The 18,591-nt window shown below is 37.4% G+C and overlaps 1 protein-coding gene across 1 annotated transcript in view; it reads right to left on the bottom strand.

The window, feature by feature from the left end:
* Positions 1-12,626, bottom strand: part of LOC143590316 (uncharacterized) — a 31,541-nt gene extending 18,915 nt beyond the window's left edge. The window contains exons 1-2 of the mRNA XM_077070832.1: positions 12,554-12,626; positions 12,392-12,482 (exon numbers count right to left, since the gene is read on the bottom strand). Of these exons, the coding sequence (XP_076926947.1) occupies positions 12,392-12,482; positions 12,554-12,593 (131 nt within the window). The 5' untranslated portion in view covers positions 12,594-12,626. The remainder of the gene's footprint in view (positions 1-12,391; positions 12,483-12,553) is intronic.
* Positions 12,627-18,591: the final 5,965 nt, after the last annotated feature.

The following is an 18,591-nucleotide window of genomic DNA, read 5'->3' as shown; positions in this document are numbered from 1 at the left end:
GCGATTTTTCCGACTCTATAAAATCTCAAAAATCTCAAATTTTCAAGCTTTAACTATCTCAAAATCATTTACGTTTTGTTTACGGTTTTGTTATTTATAAACAAAGTTTTAAATTTATCTAACACTAACATCTTCTCCATACTAACTCTAGGATTCACAAAAATCAAAAAATTGAAATCTTATTTTATTTTATACACCTTGGTATTCATTTCTTTTTCCCAAAACTTATCCCATTTTCTTTATAAATTTTAGCATGCTTCCGCTAAGACGCCAACCGTGATGGGACTCCACCCAACGTATGGCCGCTCTTGTCTCCAAGCAAATGGCCGCTGTGATTCCCGAACTTATGACCCAAATACAAGCAAACCAACCCGCACCCGTTGTTGCACCTATTAAACCCAAACCCCGCATCCTACCTGCTTAAACAATTTACTAGTGCCAACCCGGCCGAATTCTTTGTAACCAACTGTGCGACTACCTTGTTTCAATGGTTCGAATCTGTGGAGAATGTGTTTTTACACAGCGAATGCCCCGAAGCGAAAAAGACAAACTTCGCTTCAAGCATGTTTAGGGGAACCGCCCTAACATGGTGGGGTAGTGTTATGCACCTCCAAGGAACGGATGTGGCCATGGCTCTTCCATGGGCCGAGCTCAAGGCGCTTATGAAGAAGAAATTCTGTCCCAAACACGAGCTCCAAAAGCTTGAGAAAGAATTTTGGAACCTAAAGCAAGAAAGTGGTGATAACGCCGCTTACTCACTCCGTTTCCATGAGTTGAACATCCTTGTTCCCCATTTGTTTACCCCAACCGAACGTGAAATTGATAAATATATTGGGGGTTTACCGATGAAAATCAGGGACTCGGTCAAGAGTAGCAAACCCGCGAACCTTGAGGAAGCCATCACATTAGCCGGTTGGCTATCGGAAAATCACGTGAAGGCGGGTACCCTAACCCTCAAGAAAGCAAGTGAGAAAGACAAGCCCGAGCCCGCTCCCCAAACCAAGGTTGAACCCACACCACAAGCCATTAACTACTTAAACTTTTCCCGACACAACAACAACAACAAAAGGAAACCCAAAACCAACTACCGAAATTATGCCGTCACCCAACCTCAACCACAACAACAAACCCAAACCCTCCCTCAAAACCGAAAACCTTATGTTGGGAACTCCCGGCTATGTAACACTTGCCAACTTCACCACCCAACAAACTCGCCTTGTCGCCAATGTACCATTTGTAACCGACTTGGCCATCTCAACACCACATGTCGATCCCCACTACGAACCCAACCCAACCAACCTAACCAACCAAACCAACCAAGAACTTTTCCCCAAAATTCCCAAAACCAATATGCACCCTATCCACCAAACCAACCCCAACCACCCCTAACCACCCCGAGCTTGTTACAATTGTGGAGATCCAAACCATTTCCGCAACAATTGCCCTCGCCTCACCTTTGCTAACCAAACCGTGACCGTACCTTACTACCAAACCGAAGCTTACCAAGTTCAAACCTACCAACCCCAAATTCCCCAACTCAATGCATCACTCATCCAACCCATCCAAGCAATCCAAGCACCACCTCCACCTCCACAACAAGCACCTCAAGTCAACCATGGTAATCAAGGGCGAGCTTTTATGATGAATGCAAGTCAAGCTCAAGTGGCAAACGATGTTGTGAACGGTATGTTTTTGGTGAACTATCATTTGGCTTCTATTTTATTTGACACCGGTGCCGATAGAAGTTTTATTTCTTTGAAATTTGAGTCGAAACTTGCGATGCCTCGAACTAAACTTTCCTGACCGTTCTCTGTTGAAGTCGCCAATGGAAATTCTATTACCATCAGTTCCGTCGTCCGCGATTGTTCTCTTATTCTTTCTAAGCATAAATTCTCCATTGATCTCATCCCGATGAAAATGGGTAGCTTCGATGTCATAGTAGGCATGGATTGGTTATCTTTACACCGTGCCGAAGTCGTTTGTTTTGATAAATTCATTCGCATCCCGCTCGTCAACGGTAAAATTCTTAAGGTCTTTGGAAACGCAACGCCCCGAAGGCTAAATCTCATGTCGTGTGCTCAATCGCAAAAGTACTTACGCCAAAAGTATGTTTCGTTTCTAGCTCTCTCGGTGACAAAAGACAAAAAGGAAAGGAAGATTCAAGATATTTCTATTGTTCGTGATTTCCTTGATGTCTTTCCCGATGATGTTACCGGTCTTCCTCCCGTTCGTCCGATTGAATTCCAAATCTATCTTATGCCCGGCGCGATGCCCGTGGCCAAGGCTCCTTATCGTCTAGCCCCGTCGGAAATGCAAGAACTGTCAAACCAACTCGAAGAACTTTCCGATAAAGGCTTCATTCGTCCAAGCTCTTCTCCTTGGGGCGCTCCCATTCTCTTCGTGAAAAAGAAGGATGGTTCGTTTCGTATGTGCATTGATTATCGTGAACTTAACAAGCTTACTATTAAAAATCGTTATCCATTGCCACGTATCGACGACTTATTCGACCAACTTCAAGGCGCAACTTATTTCTCCAAAATTGATATTCGATCGGGTTATCATCAATTGCGTGTTCGCGAAAAAGACATTCCAAAAACCGCTTTCCGTACTCGATATGGACATTTCGAATTTTTGGTTATGCCCTTCGGGTTAACAAATGCACCTGCGGTATTTATGGACCTCATGAACCGCGTTTGCAAACCATTCTTTGATAAATTCGTTGTTGTCTTTATTGATGACATCCTTATCTTTTCTAAATCCAAAGCCGAATATGAACATCATTTACGTTCCATTCTCGAGCTCCTTAGAAACGAACAACTCTATGCCAAATTCTCCAAATGTGAATTTTGGCTCGAGGAAGTTCAATTTTTAAGACATCATAAACGACAAAGGTATTCATGTTGATCCCGCTAAAATTGAGGCCGTTAAGGATTGGAAAACTCCAACGACTCTCACGGAAATTCGATCCTTCCTTGGTTTGGCCGGATATTATCGTCGTTTCATTCGGAAATTTTCCAAAATCTCTTTGCCTCTTACATCTCTCACCCATAAGGGACAACCCTTCGACTGGGGTTCGAAGCAAGAGGAAGCCTTTTGTACTCTCAAGGACATGCTTTGCAATGCTCCCGTTCTAACCCTTCCCGATTGAAACGACAATTTTGTTGTATTTTGCGATGCCTCCCATCAAGGCCTTGGTTGTGTTCTCATGCAACGAGGTCAGGTAATCGCATACGCATCAAGGCAACTTAAGGTCAATGAGAAGAACTATACGACTCACGATCTCGAACTTGGTGCCATCGTTTTCGCTCTCAAAATATGGAGACATTACCTTTATGGTACAAAATATGTGGTTTTTACCGATCATAAAAGCCTTCAACACATTTTCAACCAAAAAGATCTCAACATGAGACAACGACGATGGGCCGAATTACTTAGTGATTACGATTGCGAGATTCTCTACCACCCCGGTAAAGCGAATGTTGTCGCCGACGCCCTAAGTCGAAAGGTTAATGTTAAATCCGTTCTACTTCTAAGCGTCATTGTTCAAACCGATCTTCAAATTCGTATCTTTCAAGCTCAACGCATCTCCGTCGAAGAAGGTAATATGTACGACGAAATTTCATGTGGAGCCGAACTTCAACTCGAAACCAAACCCGATGACCTTTTGTATTTTCTCAATCGTTTGTGGGTTCTCGATCGCGATGACCTTCGTATTTGTATTCTCGACGAAGCTCATAATTCGCATTATTCCGTTCATCCCGGTGCGGATAAGATGTATTTCGATCTTCGTGCTACCTTTTGGTGGCCGGGTATGAAAAAGGACGTAGCGTTGTTTGTATCAAAGACCTTTTGGTCTACTTGAGCAACCACCGATTCCCGTTTGGAAATGGGAAGACATTGCTATGGACTTTATTACCAAATTACCCAAAACCCAAAAAGGCAACGATAGCATTTGGGTGATCATCGATCGATTAACCAAATCTGCTCATTTCATTCCGATCTGCGAGAAGTATTCTGTCGACCAGCTTGCTCAAATCTATGTTCGGGAAATCTTATGCTGACACGGTTTGCCATTGTCTATCATCTCCGATCGCGATGCCCGTTTTACATCTCATTTTTGGCGTTCACTTCAAGAAGCTTTGGGAACACGTCTCGATCTTAGCACTGCTTATCATCCTCAAACGGACGGTCAATCCAAACGTACAATCCAAACACTCGAGGATATGCTACGAGCATGTGTTCTTGATTTCGGTGGGAATTGGTATTCTCTTCTTCCGTTCATCGAGTTCTCCTACAACAATAGCTACCACTCTAGCATTGATGTGGCTCCTTTTCAAGCTATTTACGGTCATAAATGCCGTTCCCCGATTTGTTGGAACGAAATCAGTGAAGCTCAAATCACGGGACCCGAAATGGTCCAAGAAGCCACCGATTTCATTAATCAAATCCGTAAGAATCTCCTAGCCGCTAGAGATCGTCAGAAGAGTTACGCCGACAAACGACGAAAACCGATCGAATTTAATGTTGACGATCTTGTCCTTCTAAAAGTATCCCCTTGGAAGGGGGTAGTCCGTTTTGGAAAGAAGGGTAAACTAGCTCCTCGTTTCGTTGGTCCTTTCAAAATTCTTGAGCTTGTTGGGAAAGTAGCGTATCGACTTGAACTACCGCAAGAACTTGCCGGTGTTCATCTGACATTTCATGTTTCGAATCTTAAAAAGTGCCTAGCCGAGGGTAATCTCCATATACCTCTCGACGAAGTTCATGTTGATAAGTCTATGATTATGGTTGAACAACCCGTTGAGATTTTGGATCGCAACGAGAAGAAAACCAAGCGTAGTCATATTCGGTTAGTAAAAGTTCGATGGGAATCACGGCGTGGCGCGGAGTTTACTTGGGAACGAGAAGACGCAATGAAAGAGAAGTATCCACATTTGTTTGCATCATCATCATCTTCATCTTAATTTCGGCACGAAATTTCCTAAAGTAGTAGATACTGTGACATTCGTCAATTTCGGGTCTCGTTTGTATTCGTTTTTGTATTCGTTTATAATGTAAACCGACCCATTTTGTAAACCAAAGCTTATGATATAACCAAAATGATGGAATTTATGTTACAATATTGTTTTACACTTGTTGGGTCTTGAAAACATTCTTTTTGGTCTTAAAACTCTTTAAAAATGACTTAAACCAAACTTTGAGGACTATTATTGCCATTTACCAAAAACTTGTTTGACCATTTCAACCATCACATGCATCTTTACCCTATTTGTATGAATCATACTCTTACCATTATAAAAGCAAGGCTCCATACACCATTTTGGTTGTTCATCTTCTCCAAATCTCTCTCAAATCCAAGTATTCATCTTCAACATTTTATTATTTTGATTTCTTAAGGTCAACTAACTATAGTCTTTCATTTTAACTTGTTCATCTAATATTACTAACACTTGAATATGGTGGTACAACATATATATAATACACACCCATTGTTTCCTTTATTTGTTACTTCACCGACTCCGGTTGGTTAAGTTTCGAATGTCATAAGGCAAGGCTTCATGGAGGACTTCGTGTTCTTGATATATATTTACAAACACATAACTTATTATACATATAACTTATTACTAACTTCTAACCCTTTTTAGTTTGTTCATCTTATTTACAAGTTCCATGGTGTGGGTTTGTATAAGACTAACCTCGGTTTAACCGAAACTAGTCCAAACCGGAAACCGAACTTTTGTTTATTAGTTTTGTTAAAATAGTTGTTTAAACATGTTTATTGCTAGATTTGAGTTTCAAAAATCATTTTTACAAGTTCTTTAATATTAAGCATATGGAATCCATCTATGAACTCGTTGGGAGATGGAAACCAAACTAAACCGAAACTTTTGCCTAAAAGACTTGTAGTTAACTTTTTAGTTGTAAAATTTAAGTTTTCTTCATTTATAAACCAATATACAAGTTCTATGATATTTGGGCATGTAGAAACCATCTATGAACTATTTGTGAGATGGAGACCGAACCAAACCGAACTATACCGACTTTTACTCGCTTAAGACACACAAGTGTGTTTTTAGCTATCAAGACTTGTATATTTCTTTAAAAATAGTTTACAAACTGATTTTAATTATTTTCTTAAGTACCTGGAATTGTTGGATCCAACGTGATCTCATCACATAGTTTGGACCGACAAAACCGAACACTCGCTTAACGTGCGTTGTTAGTTCTAAACAATAGATCTACATACTTGGTTAAGTGTTAGTATATTTTAATGAGTTATCTCATAACAATTAATATGTTGGAAAGTTGACTTCGGGTTTGACCATTTGTCAAGACTCGAACCGACAACCCGAACACTCGTTAAAGACCCGTTTTAGTATCTTTGTCCCAAAGGAACTTGCATTTTAGCATTTTTCCCACCTTATTACTTAACATTAGTTAAGTAAATATTAAGGTTAGATACTTTAACCCGGTTTCGAGCAAACTTACATTTTTAAAGGATTGTTATTATAAATTCTTAAATAGTTACATTTTAAACCTTGAACTTTAATTGTTTACTTTTTGCAACAATTATTTTATTTAAAGATTTTCAAGACAACCATTTTAAATCCAAGATATTATTGTCATTTAGGACTTGCTCTTTAAACTTCATCCATCCGGTTATTCATCTTTTACCGATCAAAGTTTTATACTTGAACGTGAGTAATTTCATACCCCGTTTTCTATCTTTTATTTTGGGGGGTGACATTTCATCTTATCTAAACTAAATGTTTTATACTTGGGTCTTAAACCACAAATGTTGTTGTATACTTTACTTGAATAATTGCTCGATTTGGTGTTCTATGCTTATTTGCCTATGTGTTTATCGCTTTTGGATGGTGGAACTATAAATCCTAGACCATTTGGCAACCCCTCACGGCAAGGTGTCGTTAACGTAATGCAATTAACGATAACCATAAAATCCCAAACTATTTGGCAACCCCTTATAGTTGGGTGTCGCTAACTTGTTAGCGATAACTATTTATCCAAGTTTATAGCTATTATTTATGGTTTTGTATACTAGTTTTGTGGTTTTTCATACTATATATCTATTGTTCAAACTTATGAATTGCTCACCAACCTTTGTGTTGATAAACTTTATTTTATGAAATGTTACAGGTTTGCATCTAGGTTGATTTTGGAGTTCGGTGAAGAAAACGTCACAAATACCGTTAGGATATTAGCAAAAATGAACAATATTTGATTTGCTATATTTTGTTATATTTTGTTGTATTTGACGTATGAATATTTGGTTATGTGACATTTTCGATGTTGTGAAATGAAATGAGTTTGTTAAATATTGTCGTTTTAAATAGTGTCATGCGCTTATGAGCAATCGTTGCACCCCGGCATGTTCCGCCGCCTTTGGTCGGGGTGTGACATTTAACAATCATTTAAATTATTTATTTTAATATACCAAGTTAAATTAAACTTGTACTTAACTTCTGATTTTGAGAATAATCATACACCACTTTCAGAATATATATGCGATCTTACCTAGAAATCGTTACAAACTTACAGCTAACACCCTAACAAACTTAGAAGTTTAGAGTACTAATAATTTCATTAAAAACATGGGCAAGAGGTTCGGTCACATGTGATACATGTGACTCACCTGGAACTGATGTACAGGGTTGGTTCTCTCCGCCTCTCCGGCAGGCGGCAAGGTAAGTGGCTGGTGGTGCTGGTGGCTGAGTGGTTTGAAGATTTGGAGAGGGTGAGGGTATGAGAATTAAGAGTGACGACTGAATACTATTAAGTTAAAAATGATTAAGTCAAATAATATTGTATGCTAAATGGGCCACACTTGGTAATATAAAACAAAGACTTATGAACCCCAAAGTTGGACGAAACAATTAAATTATTCTAGTTGGTCCTGAAGTAATACGGTTCGGTTATACATCAGTTCGGTTAATATGCCGGTTCGGTTAATCGGTTCGGTTCGGTTTTTTCAGTATTTTTGAAATGGGTAACCGAACCGAAACCGAAATTTCGGTTTTTCAAACAAACAAAAAAAATCCGTCGGTTAATGCTTCGGTTCGTTTTTTTTTGTTCGGTTTTTCGGTTAATTCGGTTTCGGTTCGGTATTTTCGGTTTTCTGCTCACCCCTACTTTGCGTCGTGTAGGGCTGATAGTATTTGTACTTGTATAGGTTATGTTAAAATAACATACTTAAAACAACATTTAGTTGGTTGGTAAACCAAAAATAAAATCTTCAACACATAAAAGGCAAGCCAACAAGAATTTGACCACAATCGATGGTGTTGGCACTAAATAAAAACAAAATGTTTTAAGTAACAAAATTGTTTCATATAAAAATAAACAAAAAAAGATGTAAAAGATAAATTTAAAAAAAAAAAATGCATGACATCAAATGGACCAATCATGTCACTTGCGATAACAACTTTCACTTTTAAACTATAGCATAATATTACAACACACAAGTAATTAGTGTAAGTGTTTGTAAGACCATCCGCTATGGTGAGGGGCTTCGAAGCCCCTCCACAGTGCCACTTCAGCGCCACGTAATCACCGGGGGCTTCGAAGCCCCCAACCAATAATGCCCCGCTGTGGTTTAATGCCCATTGGCGCCCATATATTTACATATATATACATATACACATATATATGTATGTGTGTGTGAGAGGAAAGTGAGAGGGCCCACCAAGTTTGTTCAACCGCGCCGGCCGTTCAAAAGACCGGATCCTCGCCGCCCACCTTCCGTTCGCGCCCAAAAATATTAGTTGTAGTGTGTGGTCATGGCAAACTCTTAGTTAAATGTTAGTCGACTGAGTCGTATAACTTGGTTGGCATTGGTAAGGATTTGATAGCGAGTGGGTACAATGAGAGTACAAGTTACCATATAGTACACGTGAAGTGGATGTGATGTATAGGCGTTTAGAGACGATACCATTTATAAAAGAAATGTTTGTCTTTTCTTCGAGTTATTGTAGGCGTATGTAGACGGCACCCTTAGTTTGGCCATGACCCAATGGGTTTCAAGCTTCGGCCCACACCTAATCGACCGAGTGGTGAGTCGCCCACATTTCCCCTATAAAATTATTGTAACTTCACCCTATTGGTAAAGAGGCCTTTTCCTTCTCAACATTTAACCATCGCTCTCTTATCTATCATGCTCGAACTATATACGTGACAATTCTTACACACATGTACAACTTGAAGCATGATTATTGTAATGTCACCCTACTAAAAGAAAACATAAAGCATCTTCATTACATGTCTAGAAAGCTTTGACTAGTTTAAACAATAAAAACCGCAATACGATCCCAGTTTGTCTAATGAGTGGATCAACGAAATAACAGTGATTCCTTTTTGTCTAATGAGCGGGTCAACGAAATAACAGTGATCGTGACGAGACAACCTAATAGTGAAATCAAAATACTAGTTTTAATATTCGGGTAAACAAACAATTTAGTCATCATAAAAACCGTTAAGGGGTCTAGAAAACGGATTAAACCATTCTCGTAATAGATTTAAAATGCTTCCTACTTGGATTAGAACTTAACTCAACATTATTATGAAAACCCATAACTTTTATTTTTTGAATAAATACAATATAATCATTGTAAAAGAACATTGGAGGCCAAATTGGAACATCATAAACAAGCATGATCACAATATGAATCATGAAGATGTAAAATCAAAACTCCAGAATGAATATACCATCATCTAAGAAACAAAATGGCAAACAAATCTACAACTTTTTTATTAAATGTGATCACCCGTTAGGTTCCATTTCAGTCTTTGTGAGAGTATGAATCAATCGGGGGAAGGAACTTGGCATATCGTTCGGTCTTTGCACCTGAATTGTGATCATAGTACTCGACAACTGCAGCTCCTGCTAGTGCAGCCAGTGTGAGCGCCTGCGCATGCAACCTACATCAAAACAAGCCATCTTGTCATTATACTTGTGTTTTATAATCAAAATCAATGTAGTAAAACAGACTGTAGAAAACAATGCTAAATTATTCAACATGACAGCATAAATTCAATGTCATATGGTTACTATCAAAATCTGTGATAAATAAAAAGATCACTATAAAATAGGACGTAAACACGAGTTAGGGTAAGCCTAAAACCACACTAAGGTCCAACTTTCATACTTAACCCTATTAACCTGCATGTTGCCTTGGAAGGTTATCATAAGCCAAAACTGGTCCAAATTTTGAAATACAAAATGAATGCAACTAATATCAATATGTAAAAAGCAAAAGAACAAGTATAATTCATGCATCTTTCACACCGTGATACGATATGAACATAAACAGGTTTTAGGTCAGTTAGGCCGAGCATTGTGGAATAGCGTTGGGGGCCCACCACCATCAACGTCGGTCACCCCTTACCGCCCCGTTAACCCCTCTGGTGCAGTGTTTAACCTCTTTGCCTGCAAAAGTGATGCCACATCGACGCTGAGGTGGGTTTAACGCCCACAACAATCGGCCTTAATATAACATTTTTATTAAAAAGGTCTACCAAAGCACAACCAGTTTACTAAATGTGTTAACCTATCAATAGGGGTGGCAAAACAAACCCAAATGGGTTGTTTGGGGTAAATACAGATAATTTTTATAAATGGAATGGGTCAGGATGGATCAAAAGAATTTTCCAAGGAGGTCAAGATGGGTTGGGGAAATGCTAGTGACTTTTGGTTATGGGTTAGAATGAACTAAAACAAGCTTCATCCAATTTTATTTTAAACAAAACCCACGAAACCGGCCAAGAAATCATTGAAACCGAACATATACCGAAACCGACTAAAAGAAGAAAAAAAGTAAAACCAAACATATTTTTTAATGAACGAGGACGACGAGGGAAACATTTTAGTTATTTTACATTTTGCGTTTTTTATTTATGTTTTGAGTTATTCTTATTTTTTTTTGAATTTTTTTGAGGGGTTTTTGAAACCCTTTGTATTTTAACCTTCACTTGGGCCATACCCATCCTAACCCTCTATATTAAAAATCCAAATCCATCCTAACCTCTGATGCAAGGAAACGCGACCAAGGTGCCATACCCCGTCCCGGAAACTCGCCGGGGACGGAAACGCCGAAGGGGACGGCAGGAAACGTTTCTTGACCGTTTCCTTGAAGTTGGGGACGGTCGTTGACCGTTTCGAAAATTCAAATGGTGTTTCGATACGTTTCAAGAACTTTGGGGACGATTTTTAAACGTTTCCGGCGGCATATTCCGGCGTTGGAGCTGTAGTATTTGCCGGAAACAAGGAAGAAGAAGAGTATCTGGTTGTGAATAGCGGCTATAACTTCGAATTAGGTTATTTAGGTTTAAATAACTTTAGATATTTTAACATTTTACCCCTTTAACTTTCAATTGTTTGTATCTAGTCCCCAAAACTTATAAGTTTTAACATAAAAAGTAAAAAATTAGTTTGTGTATTTCAATATTTAACCCTCTCTATTATTACTATGATTGATTATGATTGATTTTGAAAGACTTATGATTGATTATCATTAGAAGATGTATGAATTTTGAAGTTTACATCAACGTATGAATATATTTTGGGCTTTGTGGTACATAATTTATAATATATATTTATTTTTTATATGCATTTATTGCCGTACCCTTGCCGTACCCGTTTCTTGATTTTTTGAGTTTTGCCGTTTCCCGTTCCCGTAGCCGTGCCCGTTTCCCGTTCCAGTTCTCGTGCAACATAGATCCTAACCCACACCCATTCTAACCCATCACCCAAATCCAACCCACATTTGCCACCTCTACGGTCTACCTATCAACATGTTTAAGCCTCAAGGGTTTTTACTTTTTACAAGGTTCACATTAAGATTTAAGAGAGAGCATTGTTGAAAATTTAAAAGTTTGATAATTTAATTCTTAGTTTTCCATCCAATAAAATGAATTTAATTTTATGTCAGGAAATTTTATTGCCTCTTAATTTCCAAGTAAAATTATTCATTAGTTTTCCCCCCCTTTTTGAACAACCAACGAATAAAGAACGGCTACCGGGGTAACCGAATGACAAAAGGCAACCCCATACACCTGCAACTGCAGATTGTGATAAAACCCGGTTGGAATCGGATTCAAAGTTGAGACCTTACTTACTGTCTAATTCCAATTCTCTATTTGGCTTCCTCTCATCAGAAACACTCGTTAAATAACTATATTGTAATTTAAAGATTCAATACATATATACAATCAATTGTAAAAGTTAATATATAAAATAATTAAAAAAAAAGCCTAATTTTATTTTGTCGTTCAACCCCAAATCGATTTAGGGTTAGTATTTACATATTTTGATTAATTTGAGATGTAAAATCTTCAAAGTAGAAAAACAATCAAGACAAAAAAAAAAAAGAAATAATACCTAGCGTGAATGATCCGAACACTGGTTTTCATGCCGGGTTTAGACCAGTTGTAAGCGATTGATCCAGCAATACCACTTAACCACAAAGACCCTAATAATAATAATAATAATAATAATCAGATCTGCAATTACAAATTAAATAGAGAAAGAACAATCAATTACCAACAGCGCGAAGCTTGTGCTCCACGACCCATTGACGCATGGTTTGGAATTTGGAATTAATGTTAGAATCAGACTGAGAGAGAGAGAAATTGGACTCTTAGTATTCGGACTGAGACCAGATGGATGATACGTAGCAGCGGACGCCATTGAATCGTGCACCCACCAAATGTGTTTTGGACTTTTGGTGGTCTCATATACGGACGACGGTATTCCAATTTCCATGTTTCGAACCACCCAAGGGTTACATAGTACTTTTATTATTACGTAACCCTTTCTACCCATCAAATTAACTAGGTTAAACAATACTATTAAAATAATACCTCTTTTCATAGTTATTATGTACTTTTGTAAAAGAAAATTAATACAATTATTTAAAATAAACCTAAATTCAATATAATTACATTCAACATATTCTATGTACTATACTGTTAATACACGTGTTCCTTAGTGACTTTAGAATTTTCTTTTCGAAATTTCATGATAGTTATTTTTTATTTTGGTTTTTTTCCGGTTTTAGCTTTTATAAATTTGTTTTGTTTCGGTTCAATATTTTTAATTTTTGTTTTGATCGGTTTTAGATTTATTGGTTTTAGGCTTTAGTTTTATTTCGGTTTCTGTTTTAGTTTTATTGGTATTTGGTTTTATTTAGGTTTTCAGTTTTGGTTTTGTTTTAGTTGTATCTAATTTAGTTTCGTTTCAATTTCTATTTAGTTTGTTTGGTGTTTGGTTTTAGCATCTACTGAAAGATGAAAAAATATTAAGGGTTCACAAATTAAGTGAAAGGTTCACACGAGTTTCAACTTTCAAGTAAGTAGAAGTCATTGAAGCTTTATTTTTTTTATACTCACAACCTGTAATAATGAATTCGCATTTTGTATAAAGGATTTCTAAAGCTAAGAACTTCGTATATGTTACCCTTTATTTTTCTTTTTAATCTTCAAGTGTGTTATTTCAATTTTTCATTTATGAAAATGGGTCATTTTAAAAATGTTTCGATTTCTTTTGGCTCGGGTCAACGGGTCATTTTAAAAGGTTATCAGTTAAGTTATGGTCAATGAGTCAATATAAAAAGGTATCCATTTTGTTCGGGTCAATAACATAGTTAATTAAAATAACTTAACCAAAGCATTAACTGACGGTTATTTTTTTAAACCAACTTTTGGTTTTGATTCAGTTTTCTACTTTAAAAAAACTGAAGATTATGAAGCCGAATCGAACCGATTAATGATGATGAAGATTATGAAGGTTGTGACTAAACTTTGAATATGAACAAGATGATGAATTATAACAATCCACAAATATGCAATGTAAAAAGTGGGTTATCCCACATTGGAGAGATAGCAAAATGGCTTGTCCCACATCACTAGTGGTGTTAAAAAAATCCGAATCCGAATTATCCGAAAATTTGGATATCCAAGACTCGGATATCCGAATCTTCGGATTCAGATAGTAATATTGTTTATTTTGGATAGTTCAGATATCCGATATCCTAAGCTTTAATTTTCATTATTATTATTATTATTATTGGGCTTCAATATATCACTTCATATTATAGTAAAATGACCAATTACAATAGAAAGATAGGTGAGCGGGCAACAAGCTGCGCCGCCACCCTCTTTTGAATGGAAAAACCGATCTGAATGAAAGTTATCGTTCTTTGGCTTCGTTGAGTTATTGTGCACGATTCGCTGAACTTTTATCAGAAACGTAACATAATCGGAGGAAAGAGACCCAAATGTATCGAAAGCAAAAGGAATAAAGGTGTGTTGATTCTCAAGTCTCAACACACGCCTTCTCGTGCTTAGTAATTTTCCTGATTTTGCTGTTAACACAACATGTCTAGCAACAAACCCAGTGTCTCTAAGCCCCACAAGAGGGAACACACTAGTAAGGTCCACACAAGCATGCTTCACCCCCGCCCATCCAAACATAAGAATGTCCGTTGGTTGGAGAGTAGACATTCTTTCACGCGGATCCGACAAGAAATTCACAATAGAATCTTTTTTTAACCCTTTTGAGCATCGTTCCTCCACTACATCCATAGTTTCAGAAACCCTAAAGTTAAAAATCCAGTCATTATCGTCCTCATATGCTTCTTCGACCACCACGACACCACATTTGATCACCACCAAGCCCAGAACCATCCACCACAACAGATCCAGAGATAGGAAGACGACACGAAGATTTAATGTTCGACCATCTGAAATGGAGATAAAGCAACGGTGATTGGTGGATTCCGGTAATATGTGGCTGGCGATGGTTCGTTGCGGAAAGGTTCTTCATGAGCGACTTTGGTTCGAGCTGATCGGTGGTTCATAGCTTTGGTCGGCTGTGTTTTGTACTTTTATGAATGAGTGGTGGTTATTTGCCTCAGTTGTATAAATGATACTCTACACAAACATTTCTTGGACTTTTATGAATTAGTTTTATTATATTTTTTTGTTTTTTTATAAATTTCAGATATTCGTTTCACTATCCAAACTTCGGATATCAAAAATTTCGGATATGGATTCGGATAGTAAAATCCATTCTCCGAAATGTTTGGATATTCGAAGTTTGTGTATCCGAAACTTCGGATATCCGACTTTGAACACCCCTACACATTGCTAGAAAGAAAAACTTGTAAGCTCCTCATAAGGAAGAGGGCTCACATGAGAATATTCTTATATGACAAGACACATTTAGTGGCTTAGCGAGGGTGAAAAACATTTGACGCGCACAGGCATGGGCTTGGGCTCGATCGAAGTGCGATGGGCGCAATGTGTCACTTTGATGACACACTTTGGGGACTAGTGATGCGTGCTTGGTGTAGCTTGTAAAATAGTGACCGAGTGGATATTTAGCTTTTGCACATGATCGTGTTTTAAATTTATAAAAGTGATTTCTACCAAGACTAAACACACACAAAATAGGCAAGTGTACCTATCGTATATGTAGAATAGTATTGGTAAGAACCAAGTGTCGATCCGTGGACACAAATGTTTCTAATAATGAATCCTTGTTTTAGCTTAATCTGAGAGTTTTAATCATTTTGGGGTTGATTTTTAACTTTTTATAATATATAGGTGACCAAGACGAGAAATTCTAAAGAGTAATTCATTATATGAAGGTTACCATCTAAGATCAAGAATCCACTCCATTTATCCTTGATGATTATAAAGTAAACATGTTATAAAGTTGCCGTAATAATATATGGTAGAATAGCCCCTCATTTCTAAGTGAGCATATCCTATGACATAAAAGAAAGTAGCATGCGCATTTTAAAGTCAACCATTTCCTAATGTCATGCTACCACGAGAATGTCAATTTGAGTTGACAAGTAGTTTAGTAAAGTAGAAAGATTAGGATTGACTTCGATTTCTCAAATACCAATTCTAACAACTTTGGGTTGTTATAATTTAGTCACACAACCTCCACTTGGTTGATTTAAATAGGTTATAATTACACATTCCATTAACATATGATTTTTTTAACTAGCATGATAACCTAAGCAATCGTGTTAACGATGTTATTTCAGAATTACCAAAACTAGAAAAATATATCATAACTTATATCTCATCATTTCTAAGTACAATATAAGGATCCATGTTTCGATAAATTATCAAAGTATTCTATCTTTCAAGAACATGAATGATTGTCAATATGATTGTCAATCACCAACTTTGAATTGTTGAATTAAGATAGTGAAACATTTCTCATCAAAAGATAATGCAAAATAACCATGTACTTTACTAAACTAAAGCACATGTTTTTTTATAATCATCAAGTAAAACAAAGCTTCTTCATAGATTTTAGATGGTAAATGGAGTTTAGCTCATAGTGATCATGGTTATGAACATTAGAATGGATGATGATAACAAAGACATGATTAAACTAGAACAATCTAACCAAATGTGGATGAATCTTCCTTCTTGATGATGATGATGATGGTTGATGACGATGACCTCCAAGCCTTCAAACTCTTCACTAGATCTTCACTATGAGTGTTAGTGGGTGTTTTTATGTAAAATCACGGAAAATATCGGGCCAAAAATGTCAAGAATCAAAGTCAAGGGACCAAAACTATCGATTTCCAAACTGCAAGGGCTAATATGAAAATTCTGATTTTCCTGACCTATGGGGATACGCGATGTATCAGAGGGGACACCCATCGCGTACCGCGATAGGGTTGTCTGACACATGTAACACGTGTGCTACGTGGCACACGGTGGCAACGTCTGCCGCCACGTGTCACCACGTGGCAACACGTCTGCCACGTGTCGCCACATGGCGCGGCGCCTGCCACGTGTCACCACATGGCAGGTCTACCCTGAGACTAAGCAAGCTTATATCGCGCTACGCGATGGGCTTGCCAAGGAACCCATCGCGTAGCGCGATGGTGTCCAAAATCAGCCTATAAATAGAAGGCCACGAGTTCAGATCCATCACACCTCAATTCACACAAATTACTCTCTCTCTAAACTCTCTCTACATATTGAGAAGCGTACCCTCAATCCACCTCGAAATCCGTACCCCGATTCCTCGTTTTCTGTGCCCAATACCTCGATAATAGTGCCACCTTACGACGATGATATAAGCAAGGAGACAATATTGGTGTGACGTCCCGACGACCATCTCGAAGTGCGTGCCATGTTGATGTTCGATTCGTGTGTTCAAGCAAAGGATTGACCAAGCGTGTGTTGATAAAGAAAAAGGCGTCGAAGTGCTGCTCAAGTAAATAGGGTTTTATAAGCCGACAAAGGTAGGCATAATGCCCGAATAAAATAATAATAAAATATTATAAAGGCTTAATACCGCAAGTCGAGGTTATACTCGATGCCTCGATAAACAAAGAAATAATTAACAAAGAAAATGAAGGAAAAGAAAAGTAAAATATATATTTGAATATATATATATGAATGATTATTCTTTGTTATAAAATATATTATTTAAGTTTAATGAGTATTTTTAAATAATAAAGAAAAGAACACGTTTCTTAAAGAAAAAGAAACGTAGGGTTTTTGTAAGTAAACTAAAGGTTTACAATAATACTTTTTAACTAAAGGTTTTAAAGTAAAAGGGAATTGAACTAAAGGTTCATCGAGATAAATAAGACTAAAGGGCTTAAGCCGGATTATATATCCTACTAACAAAGGTTGTACTCGTACTATAGGTGCGAGATAGCAAAGGAAAGACTCACGGACGGTGTTGGAAACCGATCCCATTGAGAAGGTGAATACGCCCCACTTTTACAAACTTGTTTTCAAACAATCAAACGTGTTATGTGTAAAACTTTACATGAGACTAAGTGTCTCTAAAAACATTGTAAATAAGAGTATAAGCCTAGCCCTCAGGCTGTGGTATACGCTAGTCTGGATCCTTACATATGTGGAATGCGGTGGACACATCGCACCACGCTTGGTCACGACCTCCAGCCACGATGGGCCGGACCTAAGTTACGTCCGAGTGAGACTGACCATGTGTATATTTATGGTACCTAAGTTATGTCGAAACGCTGCGGTGTTTTGCTGAGGTGACCTAATGTAGAGACTTGAGTTTATAATGATTGTTTAACTTAATTATTCCTAAGCCAAGATGGGCCGAGACTTACGTGGTCTCGAGGGGTGATTAAGTAAAGAAAATATTTTTAGCGTCAGCATATTCACCAGCATTCATTGCTGACGTATTTTATAACATTTTGCAGGTAACCAAGAATAGAGCTTAAAGGACGAAGGGCTCAAGAATCCGATGGCTCGGATAATTTTGTTTGAATATTAAAATATGATGTTTTTGTAAAACATATAAACAAGTAAATACTAAATGAGACTTTCGTCTCGTCTTTTTGTAATGTAAATATTTACAAGTTTGATCCTTATGTTTTATAAAAGTCTTCCTCAATCTAAACCACCTAATCCAAGATGTCTTACGAGAAATTAATGAAGTATTATGATAATGAAGCAAGAAAGGCAAGGGAATATTACAAAAATCCAAAAGACATCATGAGTAAGGATTACTTTGAATCATTCTTCAATTCCAACGAAAAATATAACCAAAACCCC

Source organism: Bidens hawaiensis, unplaced genomic scaffold (genome assembly GCF_021521415.1).
Source record: "Bidens hawaiensis isolate Kalapana, Puna unplaced genomic scaffold, B.hawaiensis_p1.1 tig00038474_1, whole genome shotgun sequence".
In the NCBI taxonomy this organism is placed as follows: Eukaryota; Viridiplantae; Streptophyta; class Magnoliopsida; order Asterales; family Asteraceae; genus Bidens; species Bidens hawaiensis.
Note: the sequence above shows the minus strand (reverse complement) of the source record. Positions and strands in the feature narration are given on the sequence as shown.